This window comes from Penicillium bovifimosum, assembly GCF_028826915.1.
Source record: "Penicillium bovifimosum strain IBT 22155 chromosome Unknown utg000007l_segment0_segment0, whole genome shotgun sequence".
Taxonomy (NCBI): Eukaryota; Fungi; Ascomycota; class Eurotiomycetes; order Eurotiales; family Aspergillaceae; genus Penicillium; species Penicillium bovifimosum.
In genome coordinates, this window is record NW_026622716.1 from 1,327,524 (window position 1) to 1,347,949 (window position 20,426).

The 20,426-nt window shown below is 49.8% G+C and overlaps 8 protein-coding genes across 8 annotated transcripts; 5 read left to right on the top strand and 3 right to left on the bottom strand.

Moving 5' to 3' along the window:
- Positions 1–202: 202 nt before the first annotated feature.
- Positions 203–1,741, top strand: N7515_009415 (uncharacterized protein; the record flags this gene model as incomplete). The annotated part of the gene is made up of 4 exons (XM_056670159.1): positions 203–455; positions 504–708; positions 1,137–1,375; positions 1,566–1,741. 4 exons carry the CDS (start codon positions 203–205, stop codon positions 1,739–1,741), a joined length of 873 nt encoding a protein of 290 aa, XP_056517958.1.
- A 7-nt stretch (positions 1,742–1,748) lies between these two features.
- On the bottom strand, positions 1,749–2,733 carry N7515_009416 (uncharacterized protein; the record flags this gene model as incomplete). Its single annotated transcript, XM_056670160.1, has 4 exons — positions 1,749–1,954; positions 2,124–2,279; positions 2,450–2,536; positions 2,664–2,733. 4 exons carry the CDS (start codon positions 2,731–2,733, stop codon positions 1,749–1,751), a joined length of 519 nt encoding a protein of 172 aa, XP_056517959.1.
- Positions 2,734–4,871: 2,138 nt separating this feature from the next.
- Positions 4,872–5,408, top strand: N7515_009417 (uncharacterized protein; the record flags this gene model as incomplete). Its single annotated transcript, XM_056670161.1, has 1 exon — positions 4,872–5,408. One exon carries the CDS (start codon positions 4,872–4,874, stop codon positions 5,406–5,408), a length of 537 nt encoding a protein of 178 aa, XP_056517960.1.
- A 322-nt stretch (positions 5,409–5,730) lies between these two features.
- Positions 5,731–7,820, bottom strand: N7515_009418 (DNA-directed DNA polymerase alpha subunit POL12; the record flags this gene model as incomplete). Its single annotated transcript, XM_056670162.1, has 3 exons — positions 5,731–5,904; positions 5,970–7,269; positions 7,324–7,820. 3 exons carry the CDS (start codon positions 7,818–7,820, stop codon positions 5,731–5,733), a joined length of 1,971 nt encoding a protein of 656 aa, XP_056517961.1.
- Positions 7,821–8,062: 242 nt separating this feature from the next.
- Positions 8,063–9,233, top strand: N7515_009419 (CRAL/TRIO domain protein; the record flags this gene model as incomplete). The annotated part of the gene is made up of 2 exons (XM_056670163.1): positions 8,063–8,849; positions 8,908–9,233. 2 exons carry the CDS (start codon positions 8,063–8,065, stop codon positions 9,231–9,233), a joined length of 1,113 nt encoding a protein of 370 aa, XP_056517962.1.
- Positions 9,234–9,588: 355 nt separating this feature from the next.
- On the bottom strand, positions 9,589–11,744 carry N7515_009420 (uncharacterized protein; the record flags this gene model as incomplete). Its single annotated transcript, XM_056670164.1, has 7 exons — positions 9,589–9,789; positions 9,848–9,975; positions 10,032–10,106; positions 10,195–10,824; positions 10,891–10,980; positions 11,039–11,352; positions 11,470–11,744. 7 exons carry the CDS (start codon positions 11,742–11,744, stop codon positions 9,589–9,591), a joined length of 1,713 nt encoding a protein of 570 aa, XP_056517963.1.
- A 1,499-nt stretch (positions 11,745–13,243) lies between these two features.
- On the top strand, positions 13,244–14,815 carry N7515_009421 (MATE family efflux transporter; the record flags this gene model as incomplete). Its single annotated transcript, XM_056670165.1, has 2 exons — positions 13,244–13,850; positions 13,908–14,815. 2 exons carry the CDS (start codon positions 13,244–13,246, stop codon positions 14,813–14,815), a joined length of 1,515 nt encoding a protein of 504 aa, XP_056517964.1.
- A 2,795-nt stretch (positions 14,816–17,610) lies between these two features.
- On the top strand, positions 17,611–19,366 carry N7515_009422 (agmatinase; the record flags this gene model as incomplete). The annotated part of the gene is made up of 9 exons (XM_056670166.1): positions 17,611–17,748; positions 17,816–17,912; positions 17,981–18,071; positions 18,150–18,233; positions 18,323–18,544; positions 18,607–18,824; positions 18,900–18,992; positions 19,060–19,210; positions 19,279–19,366. The coding sequence occupies 9 exons, from the start codon at positions 17,611–17,613 to the stop codon at positions 19,364–19,366; spliced, it is 1,182 nt and encodes a 393-aa protein (XP_056517965.1).
- Between the last annotated feature and the right edge of the window lie 1,060 nt (positions 19,367–20,426).

Consider the following 20,426-nt stretch of genomic DNA (forward strand, 5'->3'; position numbering starts at 1 on the left):
TTGTTGTTCCGCCTTCACTTCTGATTTATTGTATTTCATCCTTTTTGTTTTTGCCGAAGAAGAACCCATAGCTTTCAGGAGTTGCGGAGTGCACTGATTTTGGTTTCTGTTCGAGCTCTCTATATGCGTGATCCTGCTATTAGCACTAGCTATACGTCCACTTCATCCGTGCTAATTTATATACATATTCAATCTGAATACAATGTACATTCATGGATTCGATGTGCATTGTATGCACGCATATCTGTACGTCGTAGATAAGGCTACGGGTCCGTGTGCGGTCCGCCCCGTGCAGATCACGCCACGTGAAGATGGGTGGGCGACGGCCCGACGGGCGTGGCTGAGGCTTGGAGTTGGCGGGTCCGACTTTCGGGAGTCCGTGCGCTCCGCTCCGGCTGCCGCAAACTTCCCTCCTACAACCATTCCATCGGATAGACTGTCCCACACAGTCCACAGTATGTAAATTCGTACGTTGAATATCAGTCCATGGCATTTCGATATAGTTATGCACTATGATCGTGGTGAAATGGGCTACGGATTACTCAGCATTTGTGATATAAAAGGCTTCATCGCATGGATAGGACAGGGCCTGAGACACACTTCTCCTCCTCCCGACCACCCTGTGTTCTCCCCTCCTGTAGTCCCATTAGGTACTCCCAGTGGCGTACTCGGTTCGCAGACAGGTTCGCGTTTCTCGCTCTTGATTAGGTATTGGGTATTGACGAAAACGACTACCCGCCCCCAGAACCGACAGGCAGGACGGGTTAAATATCGGATGTCTGGGCAGAATCAGGTAGACGAATGGGTTTAACGTTGATGTTTTTCTCTACCTTGAAAGATCAGAATGATAGAAGTGTGCATACTTCTAGATGAACACACCCTCAGTCAGAAAAGAGCAGAAATGTTCCGTCATGGTGTTCTGTAGTTGCCTGGGATACGACGAACCTACAACAACCTCACGTCAAAGGTCTTGTTTATTGATCATGGTGTAATTAGCCCGTATGGCTTCTATTGGTCGGCCATAGTTGGAGAAGTTTTACCCAACAGAAGTAGGCAACAGGAGAAAAGCCAGAACTGCAATGATGCTTGTGGCGGGTGGGTCGGCGCCGTTCAAAACCTATGATGTATCGATATAGTCGCCAACTTAGCCCTAAGCCTCGACTCGGCGCCGACGACCATTGTGTACCAGTATCCGACAAGAGCGATGCCGATATTTTCCAGGACGGGCTCGACCCCATCAGGCCTGAGGTCTTCGGCAGTCAGCCCTTTGATCAACGGGATGACAATATTATCGAGGGCGGGATCGACTCCATCTGGCCTGAAGTTGGATGGCCTGTCCTTCACGGGGAGCTTCCTGATGATGAGCTCTTCCCGGGTGTTTTCCCTAGACTCCAGCGACAACGGCGACAACTCTGAACCGCTGGCGGAAGGCGATAAGCCAAGCAATGTTCGCTTGGAGTCGAGGCATAATCAGTCTGCCCATGGTGTCGTTGACCAGGTGCTCCTACGAGCAGTTGCCGAAGAAGATTGAGTCATTGAGCATGCTAGTCAACGTGCGGAGGCAGCAAGCAAAGAAGAGGATGCTGAGCAGGATTACATCATCATGGATACGATTCAGGACCGGAATATTAGCGACGAGGAGGAAAGTGCCAAGGACAAAGCAAACGACACAGCTGACGACAGTAACTCCACCCTCCCTTGGCCGACTCCTGACGCCGAGGGACTGGCTGAAGTCTCTTAACATCCTCTTATTCGCTTGCTTCCTCAGCACGTTGACTAGCATCACTGTCGTCGACTGCGTCGTTTGCTTCGTCTTTGGCACTTTTCCCCTCGTGGCTAATCTTCCGGTCCTGAGTCGTATCCATGACGATGCGACCCTGCTCAACATCTTTTTGTTTGCTTGCTGCCTCAGCACGATGACTAGCGTCATCTCTGACCACATCTTCTTGGGTAACTGCTCGTAGGAGCACCTGGCCCACGATACCATGGGAGACTGGTTTTGCCTCGACTCCAGGCGAACATTGCTTGGCTTATCGCCTTTCCGCCAACGGTTCAGAGTTGCCGCTGTTGTCGCTGGAATCTAGGGAAAACACCCGGGAAGAGCTCATCATCAGGAAGCTCACCGTAAAGGACAGGCCATCCAACTTCAGGCCAGACGGAGTCAATCGTGCCCTCGAGAATATTGGCATTGCGTTGATCAAAGGGCTGACTGCCGAAGACCTCAGGCCAGATGGGGTCGAGCCCGTCCTCGAGAATATCGGCATCGCTCTTGTCGGATACTGGTACACAATGGTCAGCAACATACCACGGCAAGAGTCCTCGACATAGTCAGCAGCAGCCGTTGACATGACCGGCAGCGGTCATCGACATGGCCGGCAACAACTGTCGACCTAGTCGTCGTGAAAAGCTGAAGACGTTGCTCTTTGACGACCTCTATGGGACGACTCACCTCTTCCTATATCAGACGGCGGCCGGGCGTAGACTGATGGCGACTCGGTCTTATAATGGTCCAGTTCGAGGTTGGAAGCATCGCCTGCTTGTATTCATGTGTCAGCAATGATCTCTACGCGAGGTTCGTTAACGCGATCGGACAGCGAGTCGTCGTCGATCGCGGCTGGTAGGTTTTGGGAAGGGGGAGGATAGCAAGACTCAGGACGACTCACTCTTCTCTGGCGACGATGGCAAGTCAACGTTATCCAACCACGATAATACCTTGTTCATCGTCGGCGACATACCTTCTGTGTGGATTATCAGGAGATTAGGCTGTATCACTTGGTATTGGCCAGCGATAATTGGAGAAGTCCAGGGAGAACACTTAGAGAATTGGAGGTTGGTTGATGGAAAAGAGATGAATCTTTCGTGCCTCATTTTGAATTTATATCCCTCTCCGACTCTGAGCTCGTCGTCGACGACGTCGATCGTGAAGCCGTCGGCGTCGAGTCGAGGCTTAGGGCTAAGTTGGCGACTACATCGATACATCATTTGACCGACGCCGACTCACCCGCCACAAGCATCATTGCAATTTTTTTTCCTTTTCTCCTATTGTCTACTTCTGTTGGGTAGAAATTCTCCAATTAAAATTATCACCGGCCAATCCCAGGTCATACGGGCTAATCCCGTCCTGATCCTTGAACAAGACTTTTGACGTGTGAGGTTGTTGTAGATTCGTCGTATCCAAGGCAACTACAGAACACCATGACAGACCATTTCTGCTTTCCTCTGGGCAAGGGCGTGCTCATATAGAAGTATGTACACTTCTAGGTATCATTCTGATCTTTCAAGGTAGAGAAAGACCTCAATGTTGAAGCCATTCGTCTATCTGGCCATACATTTAACCCGTCCTGCCTGTCCCACAAACCCTGTAAAATCAACGTGTTCGTGGACTACATGGGTGTTGCCCGTAGATGTCGATAACGGCGGTAAGGTTCAAAGCGGTTTTGGTTCTTTCTAGGTCAGTCACTGTGGTTCTCTGAAGGTATTCCGACTCTGTCGCTAATCCAAACACCTCATTGTGCCGCAGCTGCCGCCATATGGGCCTGAGGCTCCAAATCTATACCAGTATGGACAGAGCCAGCCGAGCAAGCGATACAAACAATATGAGACATAATGACATTCAGATGCGGAGAATGCATAGCCTGAAGCATTAAGAAAAACGAGAAGGGTACATGTTCAAACCAACAGTTCCAGTTGGATTTGAAAGACATCGGACGAGACGGTGTGCAACCAAGAACCCCAAACCCTATAACCATACCATCATACGACCAGCCCCGGGCGTCCTGCCATTGTCCTGATGGGCGCCTTTCAAGCTTGAGGGCGCTGGTGCTTGTCCAATCCCGCACGCGGTATTCCCGGGCACCCACGGGCCACCTGGCCTGGAAAATCGGCAATGTGGTTGATGGAAGGAACGAAGACAACTCAGGCTCCTTCTACACTGACACATAGCACCTGACTCCTGAGGCTGCAGGGTCGCTCCTTCAAGCCTTGTCAAGACAAGCCACGTGATCGGACTTCCTCCTGGGTGCGGAACGGCACTACTAGTATGAAGACCAACTCATGTGCACCATATCCTCCAAGACACTAGATACACTAGACTTCTACACTTTGGCGACCAGTAGCACAGGTAAACCAGGTTAAAATATTTAGTACATAACTGCTAGAGCTCGGCACGAATGCCGAATAAATTCGTATTCGTCACGAATATTCGTCATTCGCGTTCGTAATCGTCGATATTTTGCAGGACGAACGCGAATGCGAATTGTTTTGTGTATGCGACGAATATTCGTCGTTTTTGGTCACGTGGACAATATACTACCGTGGTGAGCACAGACCACCCATAATCCCAGTGACTGGAACTTGGAAGACTTCAATATACTTTCTCTTATTGGTTGGAGACGGTCTTGGCGAGGTCCACAATTATTCGCACGAATATTGGCTTGACGAATGACGGTATTCGTCTTGTCTGTGAATCACGAACGCGAATGCGAATGACTCAAAATACGACGAATATGCATTCGTGCCGAGCCCTAAATTAACTGCCAAGTCACAAACATGCTCGCATAATTAACCGACGCGTGGGAGTAGTTGGGATAGGATTGTCGTAGACTCGTAGTTCTCGTGTTTTTAGGCGGTGTGAACACCAGCTTATCATTCTGCCATCAACAACCATCAACTCCATTGAGACGAGACGAAACGGTAGTCTCACGTGCACCCACAACACAACCAAACCCCAGTTCAAACCAAGGAAACAAAAACATCATCCACGATGGTAAGCAGCCCGCCGTACTAATCTCCCACAATCCCTAAACATCCGAGCAACCTCAAACTAACCCCTCAACGAACAGAGCAAAGACTCCTCCGCCACATACCTACACATGCACCAGCCCCGGTTAGCAAACTACTTTGAAGAATTCACACGCCCACACACATCAACAACGAACCACTCAATAACAGACCCCCACAACTCCTCCGCCGCCAACCGCGAAGCAACCAACGCGGGCGCAAACGCCGTAACCTACGGCTCAACCTCTCCCGCCACAATCCCCTCCTACCTCCCCATCGAAGACATTTACCTCCCACCCCAACACCAGCCCCCAAACCCAGAAGACGAGGACGATGTCGTCCCAGACCAGCATGCGGCGTTCGGAATTGCCCGTGCCATGGAGCGCAGACGGACTGCTATTTGGCGAGATCTGGGTCTTGAGGCGCTAGTTCGCGGCGAAGGACATGGGCCTGATCTTGGGTCGGGGACTGGTCCTGGTGGGGGTGGTGCTGCGGCGGCTGCGACTCCTGGGCCTGGTGCTACGCTGAGGGCTAGTGGGAGTGGTGCGGCGGCTGCTGGGGCGCCGGTTGTGAGGGTTAGGGAGTCTGGAAGGAGGATGGGTGGGCGTAGAATTGTTGCCTTGCGATGAGTGAGGATTGGGAAATGTGCTCTTGGTGTTCTGGCTGGATGATATTTCTTGCTCGTCGTCATTTGCACCTACGCATGTTATGTGTGTCGCGTTCTGTTACTGGAGCATTGGCTTTTGTTTATGGAGGGCTACGGAGTAGATAGCCCCTTATTATGATACCCATGTTTGGATGCATGCTTGTATTCTATGTTTTGAAGATCATTGATTCATTCCATTTGCGATTTTGTTCCCATGATTGCCAATATCAAATGGTTGCAGGTCCAGCTTGTCCCGAGCCGTAACGCCGCGCGTAATGCGATATGATTATACTGAATGCATGCCCTTAGATTCGAGTGATATCGACACGAGTCCGCTCGTACAGCTTGTGGCCCAGCTGCTTTTGCTCGCGCTCATCCTCCGCGATCACCCGGGGGTGGACAGCCAGTTGGGCGTATGAACCTGCGGCGCGGCGTTTCGAAAGTGTGCCTGGATTGATGACTAGCACACTGTCAACGACCTGTAGAAGCAACGAGGTTAGTACCCTTGTTAGACGTAGAAGAAATGACTTGTGGGATATCGTACCTTCACGAAAGGCGGCAGCATACTAGGCACAATGAGAATATCGGGTCGAACATTCCACCACTCGCCTAGCTTCATATATGGGAGATCCAACATGGCACCTGTAGCCATGCTACCTTCGGTCGCGGGCCTTGGAAGACCTGCCCGTCCTGTGGGAGGGAACAAAGGGAAGAAGTGACGTTGCTCGACGAGATATTTGGGCAGACGAGTGAGCAAGTTGCCCTCCTCAGGTCGACCGTGCAAGACCTCCTCACGACGAAGATCGGAGAGCACATCGTGTGAGCACATGCCAATGACGCATTCGTTGAAGGATAGCGTCACAGGATTTGAGACCATGCGGACCTGCTTGGGCAGACCCAGGTCCTTCTTAAGGAGCTGTTCCTGAGGCAAAGAGACGTGTCGGCTGATGGCATCGCGAACAGATGGAACCATCACGATTGTGATACTTGGGACAGCCGCTGCAAGTCGTGCAATCGGTGCTGAGATGCAGTGTCGAAATATTATAGACAATGTAGCTGTGTCAGGGTCGATACCCTTGATATCGGGCAGATCAAAATCACCCGATACAAGAAGCGGATGCTCAATATCTAAGAATGGCCCTAGTAGCACCAACCCATCGGCGTAGTTATCAGCTGCCTTTTGGCACAGCTCCTGCAGTGGCTCGAAGTCCAGGTTGTCATCCGATGTGTAGGGGCCGGCCGCCATCATGATATTAAGTGGTGAGTTCACATCGCCATGAAGTCGCTCGTTGATGTTGTCGAGTGCCACCGCTGACGATGCTGCTGGCGGCAGCAGGGGAATTGGAAGCACTTCCTTGACGGTAAAGTATTCGCCAGAAGGGTTGATCCCGCGGAGAGCTACGATCTGGCCAGGAAAGAAGTTTGCTGAAGGTACCGAGTCCATCTTCAAGGGGACTCGTCTGCCGGCTCCGGTCCGGCGCGAAGTCTCAAGAACAAGAGAAGCCGCGTTCAGTTTCCCTTCAAGACTGTCTGAAGCGATGCGCCCAACAGCAATAATCTCGCTGGTGCTCTGGATGGCTGCACTGTCGAAGGTAACTTCGTCCGAATCGAATTGTGCCTGGAATATCGTTGCAAATTCATCGATGCGATCATCTAGAATCTCCGAGGCTTCTGACAACTTCATGCCCATAGGTTTGTAGCCGAACTTCTTGAGATCCGTATTCGCCGTAGGCTTAATGCGCGACTCGGGGAACGGCGCCATTAGGGATTCCGGTAAGGAGAGGTGCGCATTGAGCGTTTCTACTGTCTGGCCGGCGTTCGGTCGTTCGGAGAATGGCACTGGTCTGTCCTTCATATCAGCACCCCGATGTATTATACACACTCCAGAATAAACATACTGCATTCCATCGCCAGGTGTTCCGGTCGGCGTCTTTGCGCCTGCTTGTGGTCCATGCTTTTCCAACTTGCTGACTCGTGGCGTAGCTGGTGAGGTGAATTCCGCCTTTCGCTTTGCTGATCCAAATCCATTACCAGCTCGAACGTTCGAGGCATTTGGTGTCAATTGGTCGAACATCCCAAACATATCGCCGCTGGCTGCAGCCGCGCCCCGCGGGGTTCCCATGTTTGTTCGTTTGTCGGCGTGTCGGCCGATCTTGTCGCGACTTTCGCGCTCCAAAGCTTCTTGAATATCATGTTTGAAGCCTCGCACTGTTTGCATGCTCAAGGTCACCCCATCGCCCATCTTTATGCTGTATGATTCCCATTTGTAGAAGAGCTCCTCCGCGGAGATCGAATGAATTCGTAGCATGGAAAGTAGCTCAGTCAGGATATCCTTCGGAATTCCATCGGGGAATGTGCCCGCAAAGTGCTCGTTGAGCTCTGCCTCGGCGTCCATGGTGGCGAGATGGTGTGTTGGAAGTGCAACGGAGCTGTAAGTGCAGACACGCGAAAGACGCGTGAAAGCGTGTCGCTGACCTAATCAGCCCAAAGTAGTAATATTATTCGAGCATTGGCATCGGAGTGGAGCTGTGTCGATCATAAAAAGTTCCTGATTTGGTTCTCACCCCCATATTCTATTCTCTAATCCTTGAATTTTCATATGCCATTGTATAGCTGAGGCTCAGATCATAGTCCATCATGTCGAGCGTCGAACAAGAAGCTACTGCATCCGCCAATGGCGGCGTTGTGCCCGATCCCAGCGTACAGGCATCGGCGGAATCGGCCCCCGTCAGCGCCTCGGCCGAGTCTACTTTAACCACGAAGCCAATTGATCTCGAGCTTCCTACGTCTGCCGCAGATGGTCTCATCCAGAAACCTTTTCCTAAGCCCCTGGAATCTGCTAAGCCGGCAGCACCCGCCGAACTCACTGCGGATCAACAATCCAAGTACGAGGCCGTTCTCAAAACTGTCTCATCATGGACCACGGTTCCCACCAAGGCGGAGAAGAACGCGCCCACGTCTCCCATCACCGACGATGAAAAGATGTGGCTAACCCGCGAATGTCTCCTGCGCTACCTGCGCGCGACCAAGTGGAACGTCTCCGAGGCCGAGACTCGGCTCCAGAGTACTCTCACATGGCGTCGCGAGTATGATTTGAAGAAAATAACACCCGACTATATCTCCATTGAGAACGAGACAGGCAAACAGGTCCTTTTGGGTTACGATATTCACGGACGGCCTTGCCTTTACCTCTTGCCCTCCAACCAGAACACGGAGAGAAGTGACCGCCAGCTCGAGCACCTCGTGTTCATGCTGGAGCGCGCCATTGATCTCATGGGCCCTGGTCAGGAGACCGTCGCCCTTTTGGTCAACTTCAACGAGACAAAGTCCGGCCAGAACGCCAGCCTCGGTCAGGCTAAGCAGACGCTTGGCTTTTTGCAGAATCATTACCCCGAGAGACTTGGTCGGGCTCTGGTCATCAATGGTGAGTGATTGTCTGTCCTGGAAGGTTGCAAGGATAAGCCACTAACCTCCTGCCACAGTGCCCTTCGTCATCTGGGGATTCTTCAAATTGATCACACCCTTCATTGACCCGAATACTCGGCAAAAGCTCAAGTTCAATGAAGACCTGCGTCAACACGTCCCGCCCAGCCATCTCATGAAGTCCGTCGGTGGTGATGTCGAGTTCCGATACGACCACGCGACTTACTGGCCTGCCTTGAACACGTTGGCTGATCAGCGACGTGAGGCCTACCGTGAACGCTGGGTTCAGGGTGGCAAGCAGGTCGGTGAGCTTGAGGATTACCTGAAGGGCGGTAACGTTCCCAGTCTGTCTCAGACCCAGGCTGAGGTAAAAGCTAGCGAATGAGCTTGAACTCGAGAACGAACTATACTGCACTCACCTTGTCGCATCAATATTTCTTGGTTAATCGCTGGCATTTCTCCATAACGTCGGGGCAATCCCCTGTTGGCTTCTCTCGCATATACCGTTCTGTTTCGGCACATTTGTTATATAGACATTTTTGTCAATACTTTAGCGATGGAGTACTGTAACTAATCTACAAATCTAATTCTTCTCTAGCTTTCCGAGCCTGTTATCTTCTACTCCCCTTTAGGTAGTCCATCTGGAATAGAGCATTGAGCTAGTGCTCATAACAATTTATAGCAGCAAAATACAGTTGGAAATGCCCCGACAGGCGAATCTGAACAAGGAACCTACCGTATCAAGGATCCATATCAAATTCTGGGTTGACCCACGACGGCTGCGGCCCCTTTGAGCGCATCCAGGCGCCGAATCTATGCAAGCCACCAAAAACTAGCCAACCGCCAACGAGCACAATGATCCCCTGGACAGTGAAAGTCCAAGTCCAGCCGGAAGACTCTTGCCACGGAGCAATAAAGAACTGCACACAGCAACCAGTCAGCTTCTGTTAGTTCATTGTGCCATATGGAAGCAGGGTTTCCCAAGGTAGGTGGACATACGGGGTTGATGAAAGCACTTAGATTGAGGAAAACGGCGTAGAAGGTGATCACACTTGTTGTTTGCAAAGGGTAACAGTCAACGACGTAACTGCTCGTCACCATGTTGGCAATTTGGATACCGGCGGCGACTTTCGGAGCTGTTAGCTTTATGTTCATCTTCGCGTATTTGCTGAGTAGGACATACACAAGAAGAATGCCACCTGGCCGACCATCCAGTGATAATTTTGGTCGATGCTGATACCCCAGATAATTAAACCAACTAGGTAAAAAATCACGATGTAAGCCACCATCATCATATTCATAGTGAAATCATAGCAATGCCATCTCCCAATGAATGTGTAACTTACTAGTAGTGAGCAGCATAGCTGGATACGCCAACCACAGCCGCATCTCTGGCACACGAATGTTGCCGTTCCGCTTTGACAGTTTATTGACTATATAGTCACTCAGTCGACCAGAACAAGCAACTTCCGATACTACAGTCCCGAGGAGTAATCCAAGAAACAGCAGCCCTTGGATGAGAGGTGAATATGTTGGATATGCCGCGGGTACCATGGTAATAACCGACAGAACCCACCAGTACCAAACGAAACTATACCCGATCACTGTGATGGCAACAGTAGGTAGCTGAAAGGTCAACGCAAACCGAATAAGTGAGTCCCAAGGCTTGGGATGGGTTATTCCGGGAATAGGACGCCAATTGATGAAGGGGAGATGTTTCGTGCGCCGTAGATCAGACAGTGAGGCCTCTACCGGCGAAAGGGCAGGCAGAGCTATATCCTCACCCATTGGTTGTTTTTCGATATCTGTAGGGAGGGCTTTGTGTCCATGTAGACGAGGCATTTGTTGCAGCATCTTGTTTCGAGGGTAAAGGGTTTCGGGCAGGAAGGCGAGTTCGAGGAGCAGTAAGATGGCGAAGAGAATTGCATTGAACCAATTGATCCATGCGGCGTTGATGAGGTCCAAAAAGCCACCGACTATGGAAGATTGGTTTTAGGATTTGGTTCGTTGGTGTGAAAATGGAAGAACTAGGGGATGCTCACAAGTAGGACCAAGAAGCAATCCGGAATCCAATGCTAAAACCCAGAGACCGAGCTTCTGGCCTCGCTCATAATCGAAGAATAGATCATTTACTGGGTAGAATTCGACGTCAGATATGCATTTTGCTGGGAAGATATCGCGCAGACGTACCGATAGCCATTCCAACGGTCGATGCTGGGCTCACTCCAAAGCCTTGAAAGAAACGGGCAGCCATATAGCTTGAATAGTTGCCAGCGGTAGCAGCACCGACCGTTGAGGCCAATGCTATGGTCGTTCCGATCAAGAATATTAATCGACGACCGTATATATCACCAAGCGATGACCAGATGAGTGGGCCGACGGTGAGCCCTAACGCTGGCACAGCAACTGTCCAGTTGACTTGCGAATAGTTGATCTTGTATTGGTCTTGAATTTCTGGGAATGACGGTACCGTAGTGGTTGTGAGATATGTGAACAAGAAATATCTATTGCCAAAGGAAGATGATGCGTTAGTAAGCTAGCAGTGTCATTTTGCCCTTGTCAAGTGAAGTGCGAAGCGACTTGGGATAAAAGGTGGCTCTTGGGACTACAGCGGTACGTACTTGAACATGACAATAGACAATATAGTGTGCTTCTGGAGCCTCGACCAGTTCAAGGGATCCAAGGCATCTGCAGTAGGCTGTGGATGGAGTCTGATTCCATTTTTACCGACAGCCGCATGGTAGAGGATTTGTCCCTGGGCCATGGACGTGTGTGTTTGGTTGTCTTGATCATCGGAGCCAATGTGTCTGCTGTCCTTCTCCCTGGACTGTTCTTTCTCTTTTATATCTGTTGCTGAGGATGTCATTGTATCGGTTTTGTTGTGTGCTGAAGGCATGTTCATGGAAAGCAGAGGCTGCTAGTATATGACTCTGATATAGGTATGACAATACCTAGTCGGCATATATTCGTCAGGAGTATCTCAGAAGGAATCAGGGCTCCATTTGTACTGGAAAGCTCAAGGTACATGTAACGAGTGATATTCGATTGGCTTGCTGTAGTCTCTCACGCAGGGGCAGTTCAAGCTTGCTTATCAGCAATACATTGAATTGAGTTTGCAGGATGTATATGTCATGTTTGAAACGCCACATAAAGAATGCTAAGCAGTAGATTCAGCTAAACTTGTCAAACTGTTAGGAGGTAAGATTCTACATGTTCATCATTTGGGTGTAGTTATGAGTTTCCTATGGACCGCTACTGTCTACACTTGTTGGGCAGCCAGAATACAGATGAAGTAGTTCCATGTCAATCCATCTACTATAGATCAACATCTGGTTATTGAATATCTGTATCCTATGTTGTACTGTGTATATAGACGTCGCGATCATCATTTCCTAAAATGTCCGGTCGTTATCAACGCAACAGAAGGAAATCCGTCAAAATGCACCAATCAACCGATCCAGAGAGATGATAAGACTTAAAGATAAGATGGGCAGTCGATTAGGGATTGGACATGGAATGAGCATTAACATAAGCCGTTGATGTGCTAGTGCTATTACATCTGGGACCTGAGGCGCTACGTTCACCGCGGGGGGATCTCCGGGGTTCTAGTACGTTGTCCTCCACGCCGGGGATACGACCTATGAATATTGACCACACCGGACTTTGGCAATTATATCTCCTCTGGAGATGGAACCAGAAGAATAGACTGGATAATCGTTCATCTTGAATAATGTCTGCATGGGATCTCGCCATCTCCGCGGTACACCTTGGTCATATCAGCAATTGGAGTAAGACGATAGGTAACGAGTTCATTGGCAACAGTCACCATAATGACAGAAGCTATTCAAGATATCTATCGACGCCACTATTGAATCTTATCATCTTGATGGATCTCTTACCCCAACTGCCAGGGAACGCTTAACTCTAGTGAACTTCCATTTTCAGGTAAAGCCTGGAGAAGGCCGATGCCCCTCCTTCTCCACTGCTGCTGATAAGGACATCAGACGCTAAACAAAAGTACTGTTGACATCGTTCCGGAGGCTTAGACTAGGCCGTTGTATTTTGCTCCGAATTGCATGAACAGAAGCCATCGAAACGTGGCTCCAGCACGATCAATCGTCGCATATCAAGTCATCCACAGTGACTGGCCGGAAGCCGAGATCGGACTCGACGCACTATGTCGTATATCTTACCTTGCGAAAAACGATAGAATAGTCGAAGCAGTGGAGAAAAATACAACACCCGAGCAAATGATCAATTGAATCAGATACTAGGTATACATCCACTTAAACGTATGGAAGGACCACCATATCACCTACGACACTTCAGTAAATCAGACTATCCAGACCTAGACATTGACACAAAGAGAAAACCGCCTCTGATCGCTTGAACATCATGCTTGACCCCCGCAGCCATGACAGTCTACCAAACCACTCTCCACCAGACGAGTATACTTCACTGCTCTCCAAGCCTATCGACGATGTCCCAGCAAGGAACGAGATCTCAGCACGAAACGAAGAAGAAGATCCATTCTCACGACGCTTGGTTTGGACCGAGTTCTGGCTACTCCTCAGAGACTCAATCCCGGTGATCATGGCATACACTCTGCAAAACAGCCTGCAGACTGTGTCCGTGATGATAATCGGTCGCTCATCGCCACAGAACTTAGCGGCGAGTGCATTTTCGCAGATGTTCGCGATGGTCACCGCATGGATGATTGCATTGGGCGGTACAACAGCCTTGGATACACTTGCTTCATCCTCCTTTACGGGGAGTGCCAACAAACATGACCTGGGAATCTTGCTTCAGCGCGGGTTGCTGGTGCTGGGTCTCTTCTATATCCCCGTTGCTATCCTGTGGGCCTGCTCTGAGCCGGTATTTCTCTTCCTTGGCCAGGATCCACAGCTTTCGCATGATAGCGCGAGGTTCTTGACGTGTTTGATTCCTGGTGGATTGGGGTACATTTATTTTGAGGTTATGAAGAAGTACTTGCAGGCTCAAGGTATGTGATTGTTTCATCCACTCATTGTGACCGCAATGTTCTAAGCGCAAATTGCAGGAATCATGCGAGCCGGCACATACGTTTTGCTAATAACATCACCCCTCAACGCCGCACTCACCTACCTATTCTGTTACACATTCGGGATCGGACTCCTAGGAGTCCCCCTAGCAACAGGCCTCTGCTACTGGCTATCCTTTGCCCTGCTCGTCCTCTATGCACGGTTTATCAACGGCTGGCAGTGCTGGGGTGGTTGGTCACGCGAGGCATTCCAAAACCTCCGCACCTTCGCCAGACTCGCCCTCCTCGGTGTTGTACACGTCGGCACAGAATGGTGGGCTTTTGAGATTGTGGCTCTAGCAGCCGGCAGACTAGGAACAGTCTCTCTTGCTGCGCAAAGTGTCATCATGACAGCCGACCAAGTCCTCAACACGATCCCATTCGGCATTGGAGTGGCAACGTCCGCTCGTATCGGCAATCTGCTCGGCAGTAGGGACAGTGCTGGAGCGGCCCGGGCTGCGCATACCTCTGCCATGCTGAGCATGTGCTTCGGCGGGGTGGTGCTGGCTGTTCTTATTGGGACGCGAGATCACTTTGCGAAGATCTTCAATGATGATGTGAGCGTTGTGCGGCTTACTGCTGAGGTGTTGCCGTATGTGGCGCTTTTCCAGATTGCAGATGGACTCAATGGGAGTTGTGGGGGTAGTTTGCGAGGCATGGGACGGCAGCATGTTGGGGCTTTTGTCAATTTGGTGAGTTATTACTGCGGTGCTTTGCCATTGGGTATTTGGCTTGCGTTTCATGGTTGGGGACTACAGGGGCTGTGGGTTGGTCAGTGTATTGCTTTGTACTTGGTGGGCATTCTGGAGTGGGTTATTGTTGCTCGCAGCCAGTGGGATGTGGAGGTTCGAAAGGCGTTCCTGCGGATGGATGTGCATGAGTGTTTGGAGGCTGGTGGTGAAGAGTAGCGGATCCGCCAGGATAGAGCCCGCACTCGTTCAACTTTCTCCGTCAGATTTATTTGCCGGGCTATGCCTATAGAACTTGATCCACTGCCTGTTCAACTTTTGTTTACACAGTAACTTCTTAGGGTAGGTTGCTGTTCAAATGTACTAAGCCCTAAGCACGTCGCCAACTGGCGAGTGGCGACCTACCCACCTGGACCCAAACACAAACCCAAGTTATCCAGACGCACAGCTCAACACATAACTACAATACTCTCAAACAGTAACATAAGTGCAACACTAACGAGAGAGAAACAGCTCAATGACCGTTATACTCCGTAGCTAGCTAGCTGCTACATCATACATGTACTCCGGTGTTCGGACGTCGATCACCTGATCAAGGCTACTAACCAAGTCAAATTCGCCAATGAGCGACACTGGATAAGCCCTATGCCTGTCTCCAAGGCTATCTATGGGCGACGAATCGGACCACTACGACATAACCCTTTTCTGCCCGGCAGAACATTAGGAAGGTTACCATGGTATTGTTCCAAGGTGGTATCACCCCTCATTGGTTGCAATAAAACAGATAGAAACACATATCGATTTAATGGTGTTAAAGTAGTAAATGGGTATATAGCTAATTGACTGCCTCCCTCTCCTAGCACTGTGCTTTGCCCTTCTGTAAAGTGAGCTGGTGGAGGAAGTTGGCCTGAGTAAGTGGGTGGAACCCCCGGGCCATCTCCCCATCTCCCCGCCAAATTGTTCGCCAAGACATTCACCCCATGGCTCATGGGAGGTCTTTAACCCTCTCTCACCTCCAGAGTAGCTAGAGTATCCCATTTCTGTGGGTGTAGGTATAAACAGTAAAAGATTAGCTATCTTTTGATATAATTTTCAATGCTGTTAACCTACAAATCATGAAGTTGGCTATCAAAATTGTCATACGTGCCCGATACTTCAACAGAAAGATGCACCTACTTCTGTATACGTGAAATATATATTTCCACATGTTGACACTTGCTAATTCTCCAAGTGCCAGAATACTACGGAATGTTGATGAAATTGACATTTTCTTTCCATAACCTTGGTAGACTGCAGTGTTCGGTGTAGCTGGTTTTATCTATGACCTTCATTACCAGCTCCTGGGCGTTTAATCTTGAGATATTAATGCCTAGGGAGTTGAACTGCCAATCTAGGTCTGGTAAAACGTCGGGCCGATGTTGTATTGTATAGTCTTACAGAACATGCGTAAAAAACAGCGCCTGTTTTTTTACCACGCATTAATGATTGGTTTATGGGCGCCAATACTGGTGAGTCGGGGTGACAGGTTATATGTATGGGCTTTATTGGGGGCCCATACCGTATACGGCCGGGGCCATACCTAGCCCACTGCAAAGGTCTACGACGGTCCGACTGGGTGCCCGTATCCAGCGGGATATTGGAGACCGAGTCGGGCCGACAAAGGAATCACTCCCCAATGAGACGAACTCCTGATATGGCCGGAGTACCAGAAAGATGGCAGGCGCAGGCAGGTGATCGGCTGATCCGCGCCTGCGGAATCATGGCCAATACACGTGCTAAACTGATCTCACCGTCCAATGACAAGTCACATGATCAGTGCTGTACGGGATTTCTGCTCTTCATTCAACCAGAATACCCAGAGCAATGAATTCCTCGTTCATCTCATTTTTCGGAGGTAGGCACCTTCTGGCTCAGCGAGAAAGGCAGGAAAGAGACCTGCCCCTGCAACTAAAACAGCGGCCATCAAGAAGAAGGTTGATACCCTTGCTGAGGAGGTCATACGGTCATACCTGAGCCGATATCCACTCCCCTTATGCCCCCTGCACTCTCCTCTTTAGGCCTGTACATGAACAAGAGGCAGGGGCGGCCACACAGAAGGCTACACAGCGGGCCAAGAACCCATACAAGACTGTAACCTTAGTAGGCTTAGTTGAGCAACCAGTTGAGGACTCAGAGCGAATAGCTCGAGGTAGAAGCTTGCACTAATGGTTTTAAGGGATTAGGCTAGAAACTCGTTTGCCGTACCGCCAGTGAACCCAACGTAGATCCATGGGACGTAAACGGCAACGGAGAATATCGGATATCCGTCAATGGCAGCATAGATGTCAATTCCAAAGTTACATAGCATGATAGCTTCATATGTCCATCAAGATGCCATACGCAGTTCGGGCCATGTGCCTCATATTACATACAGACCCGAAACGATAATCATACAGGCGGTGATTAGGGCGGTGAACCGTAATAGGGGTTATGTCGTAGTGGTGCGATTCGTCGCCCATAGTATGGCTATCAAAATTTGACTAAAATGTTCCTATTATCTTTGCCATTGCCTATCATCTTCAGACTTCAACCTTACTTCCCATATATAGACTTCTCCCCCGGTTTTCCCTTTTGGGATCGACGTACATTATGACTTGCATGATGCACCGTTGTAGCATATCTATGCTCCCCAGTTATTACCAGCCATAGGCACTACTGCAAACACCCAGAAAGGAAGGCTACTAGAGAGCTCGGAGTAGATGCATCGCCGCAGCAATCTTGCCTCCAACATCTTCTCCAAACCGGACCCAGACTATGCAGTTGGAGCTATGTTGCCAATCGTGTCTGGATTTAGGCAATGTCAGGAGAATTTGTGTCATCATTATGTGCAGGTGCATCGAATACCCGGCCCACTGGTTACAATGCACAAATCTAGATATCGATGATCATTCTGCAGTGCATGACATACATAAAGCGTCAAAGAAGTCCTCGTTCCTGTCATATCGACCATCTTACATTCAATCTTGACAGTGAAAATGATCTCTTCACTCGTGGGCTTGCTTGCTCTTTCTGTTATCGCTTCGGCTCATGGTGACCACAGCAGTCAGTCCCAACTTGCTGGTCCTCACCAAGGAATTTGGTACAACACACTGCCTGGTGATGGTGGCACTCAGGTGAGAATATCGTCCAGCCTCTTTTGTATTCATACCGTTCTTCTGCAATTTCTAACTGGAAGTCCAGGCCGACTCCGTATTCTCCGGGATCTCAACTTTCGGTCGCCTGCCCTATTTCCCATGTCTGGCCAGTGATGCCGAGAAGTATGATATCGCGTTCCTAGGTAAGTCGACATTCAAGAGTAGCGATTTCAAAAGCATATATCTGACCAGTTTGTCTTGATTCAACCAGGTGCCCCCTTCGACACCGGTACCTCCTACAGACCCGGAGCCCGCTTCGGTCCCAGCGGAATCAGACAAGGTTCTCGCCGCCTGAATCTCTAGTGTGTATTTCCCCTTGATGAACATAAAGCTTATGCCATCGTTCAAACGAAAAAAGGCTCACGCAAATTGGCCTTCAGCGGTGGCTACAATGTCCCCCTACAGGCGAACCCGTTCGTTAGCGATATGAGAATTCTGGATTGTGGCGATGTCCCGGTCACTTCGTAAGTCGCAGGACATAAGCTGACTCCGAACACAACAAGTGCAAAAGAATGTGCGGAGCTGCTCAGCTGACCATCGCAAACCGGTATAGATACGATAATGCTTGGGCCATCCAGCAGATCGAGGAAGGACACAACAGCGTCTTGATGCGCAAGCCTTATACCGACGCTGATAAGCTTGGTCTGTCACGCGCTGGCAAGACTCTTCCTCGGGTTATTACCCTCGGTGGTGATCACACGATCACCCTGCCCCTGCTGCGGAGTATCAATAAAGCCTACGGGCCAGTGACGGTTATTCATTTCGATAGTCATTTGTGAGGATCCATGCATTTGCTGCGACTCGGAACGCATTTGGGGCTGACTACTGACTTACTAGGGATTCGTGGAAGCCTAAGGTCTTCGGAGGCTCCCCTAGCAAGGTTGCTGCTATCAATCACGGCACATACTTCTACCACGCTGCGATGGAGGGCCTGCTGAGGAACGACACCAATATTCACGCCGGTATCCGCACGACACTGTCTGGCCCATCGGACTATGAGAACGATGGATACTGTGGCTTTGAGATTGTCGAAGCTCGTGAGATTGATACAATTGGTACCTATGATCTATCCGGGTGGTACGCGTCGTCTGGTGATGTTCCCCTGCTAAACACATGCGTGCTGTGATTAGGAACCGATGGCATTATCAAGAAAATCCGCGACCGAGTTGGAACTGAGAACCCTGTCTATCTCTCAATTGATATCGATACCTTGGATCCTGCTTGTAAGTATTCTGCGGAGGTACCTAGTTGCGAGCTTGTCGAATATATATACTGACTTTGTTACTCTAGTCGCCCCCGCTACGGGAACACCAGAGACTGGAGGCTGGTCCACACGCGAACTTCGAACCATCATTCGTGGCCTTGATGGGATTAACTTCATTGGTGCCGATATTGTCGAGGTGGCTCCGGCTTACGATACCAATGCGGAATTGTCGACGATGTATGTGCCGCCCTTGAGACTTATGAATCTGATCGAAAGAGATTTGACTGACACTTGAATTCTTGCAGGGCTGCTGCTGATGTTCTGTATGAGGTTCTGACGATTATGGTGAAGAAGGGTCCGTTGAGCATTGGCGAGGACACTCATGAACTGTGAAGGGATATGGGTTCGGGGAGCGAGGATTCTGATGATATTCGCCCTGCGATATGCTTCAAATGACATGATAAAATTCAATTCAGTCCACGAGGCAAATAACATTAACTTGGTTTGATAAGGTAGGTCGTAGGGATAGCCTTGCCAGTTGGCTAGAGGTTTGCCAGTTGACGGGAGGCTCGCTAAACACGCGTCTGGAACTCGGCACCCACAAGTGGGGATACTAACAACTGCCCGGACAGATGATTTTTGTTGATATTATTTGAAAAAATACTGTGCACATGTCCTGTTCACTTTTTGTAATATATAGGCACGGTGTGATAGTCCTGCTACGGGGCAATAAGCAATGGGATAAGCAACGGGCTCTTGCATATGAACCAAGAAAGATTATGCCCCAGAATCGGCGATCCTTCAACGGTTTTTGTGAGTGGACCACCTTGTCAATTCCCCAAAAGTCAAACTGACAGAGATTTGACATTCTGCATCATCAAAGTCTCCGGTTTCCACGTGACAAAAAGAAGATTGGGATACCTCAGATTCGGGATCGATGAGGCTATTGCCGCACAGGTACAGAGTACTCCATATTTCGATATCGATTGAAGGTGGATTGGATTTGGGACTCGATATGGAAATTTCTGGAGAGAGTGGACATCGACCCAGGTCCTCGAACATCTGGGCCGGACTCCTATCGGTAAAAGTTGTGGGTCTCGGTTCGAGGAGAAGTTGACCAGATTGGCCTGGCTGGCCCGTCCTTGGCCTGATTAGACCCCGTCAGGAAGTGAACGGCAGTGATCGGCATTCGGAGTCCATGAGGTGGCTGGTTCTTATGAGTTCGTAGAAGAAACAAGCACCTCAGATAGGTTTTCTTTTTTCTTTTCCCTCTTTTGTTCTTTTCGCCCCGAACTAAACGGATAAGCTAAAAGTACTCCTAACACCTGAAACGAATCCTTAGACCTTAAGGTTTTTGATACGTTCCTTGGTTCGTACCTTTAATTTAGGATAAGGAGTAGATGTGGGGGGAGAGAGGTGAGAGTGGCATGGTTTATGAGTTAGTTCACATAGT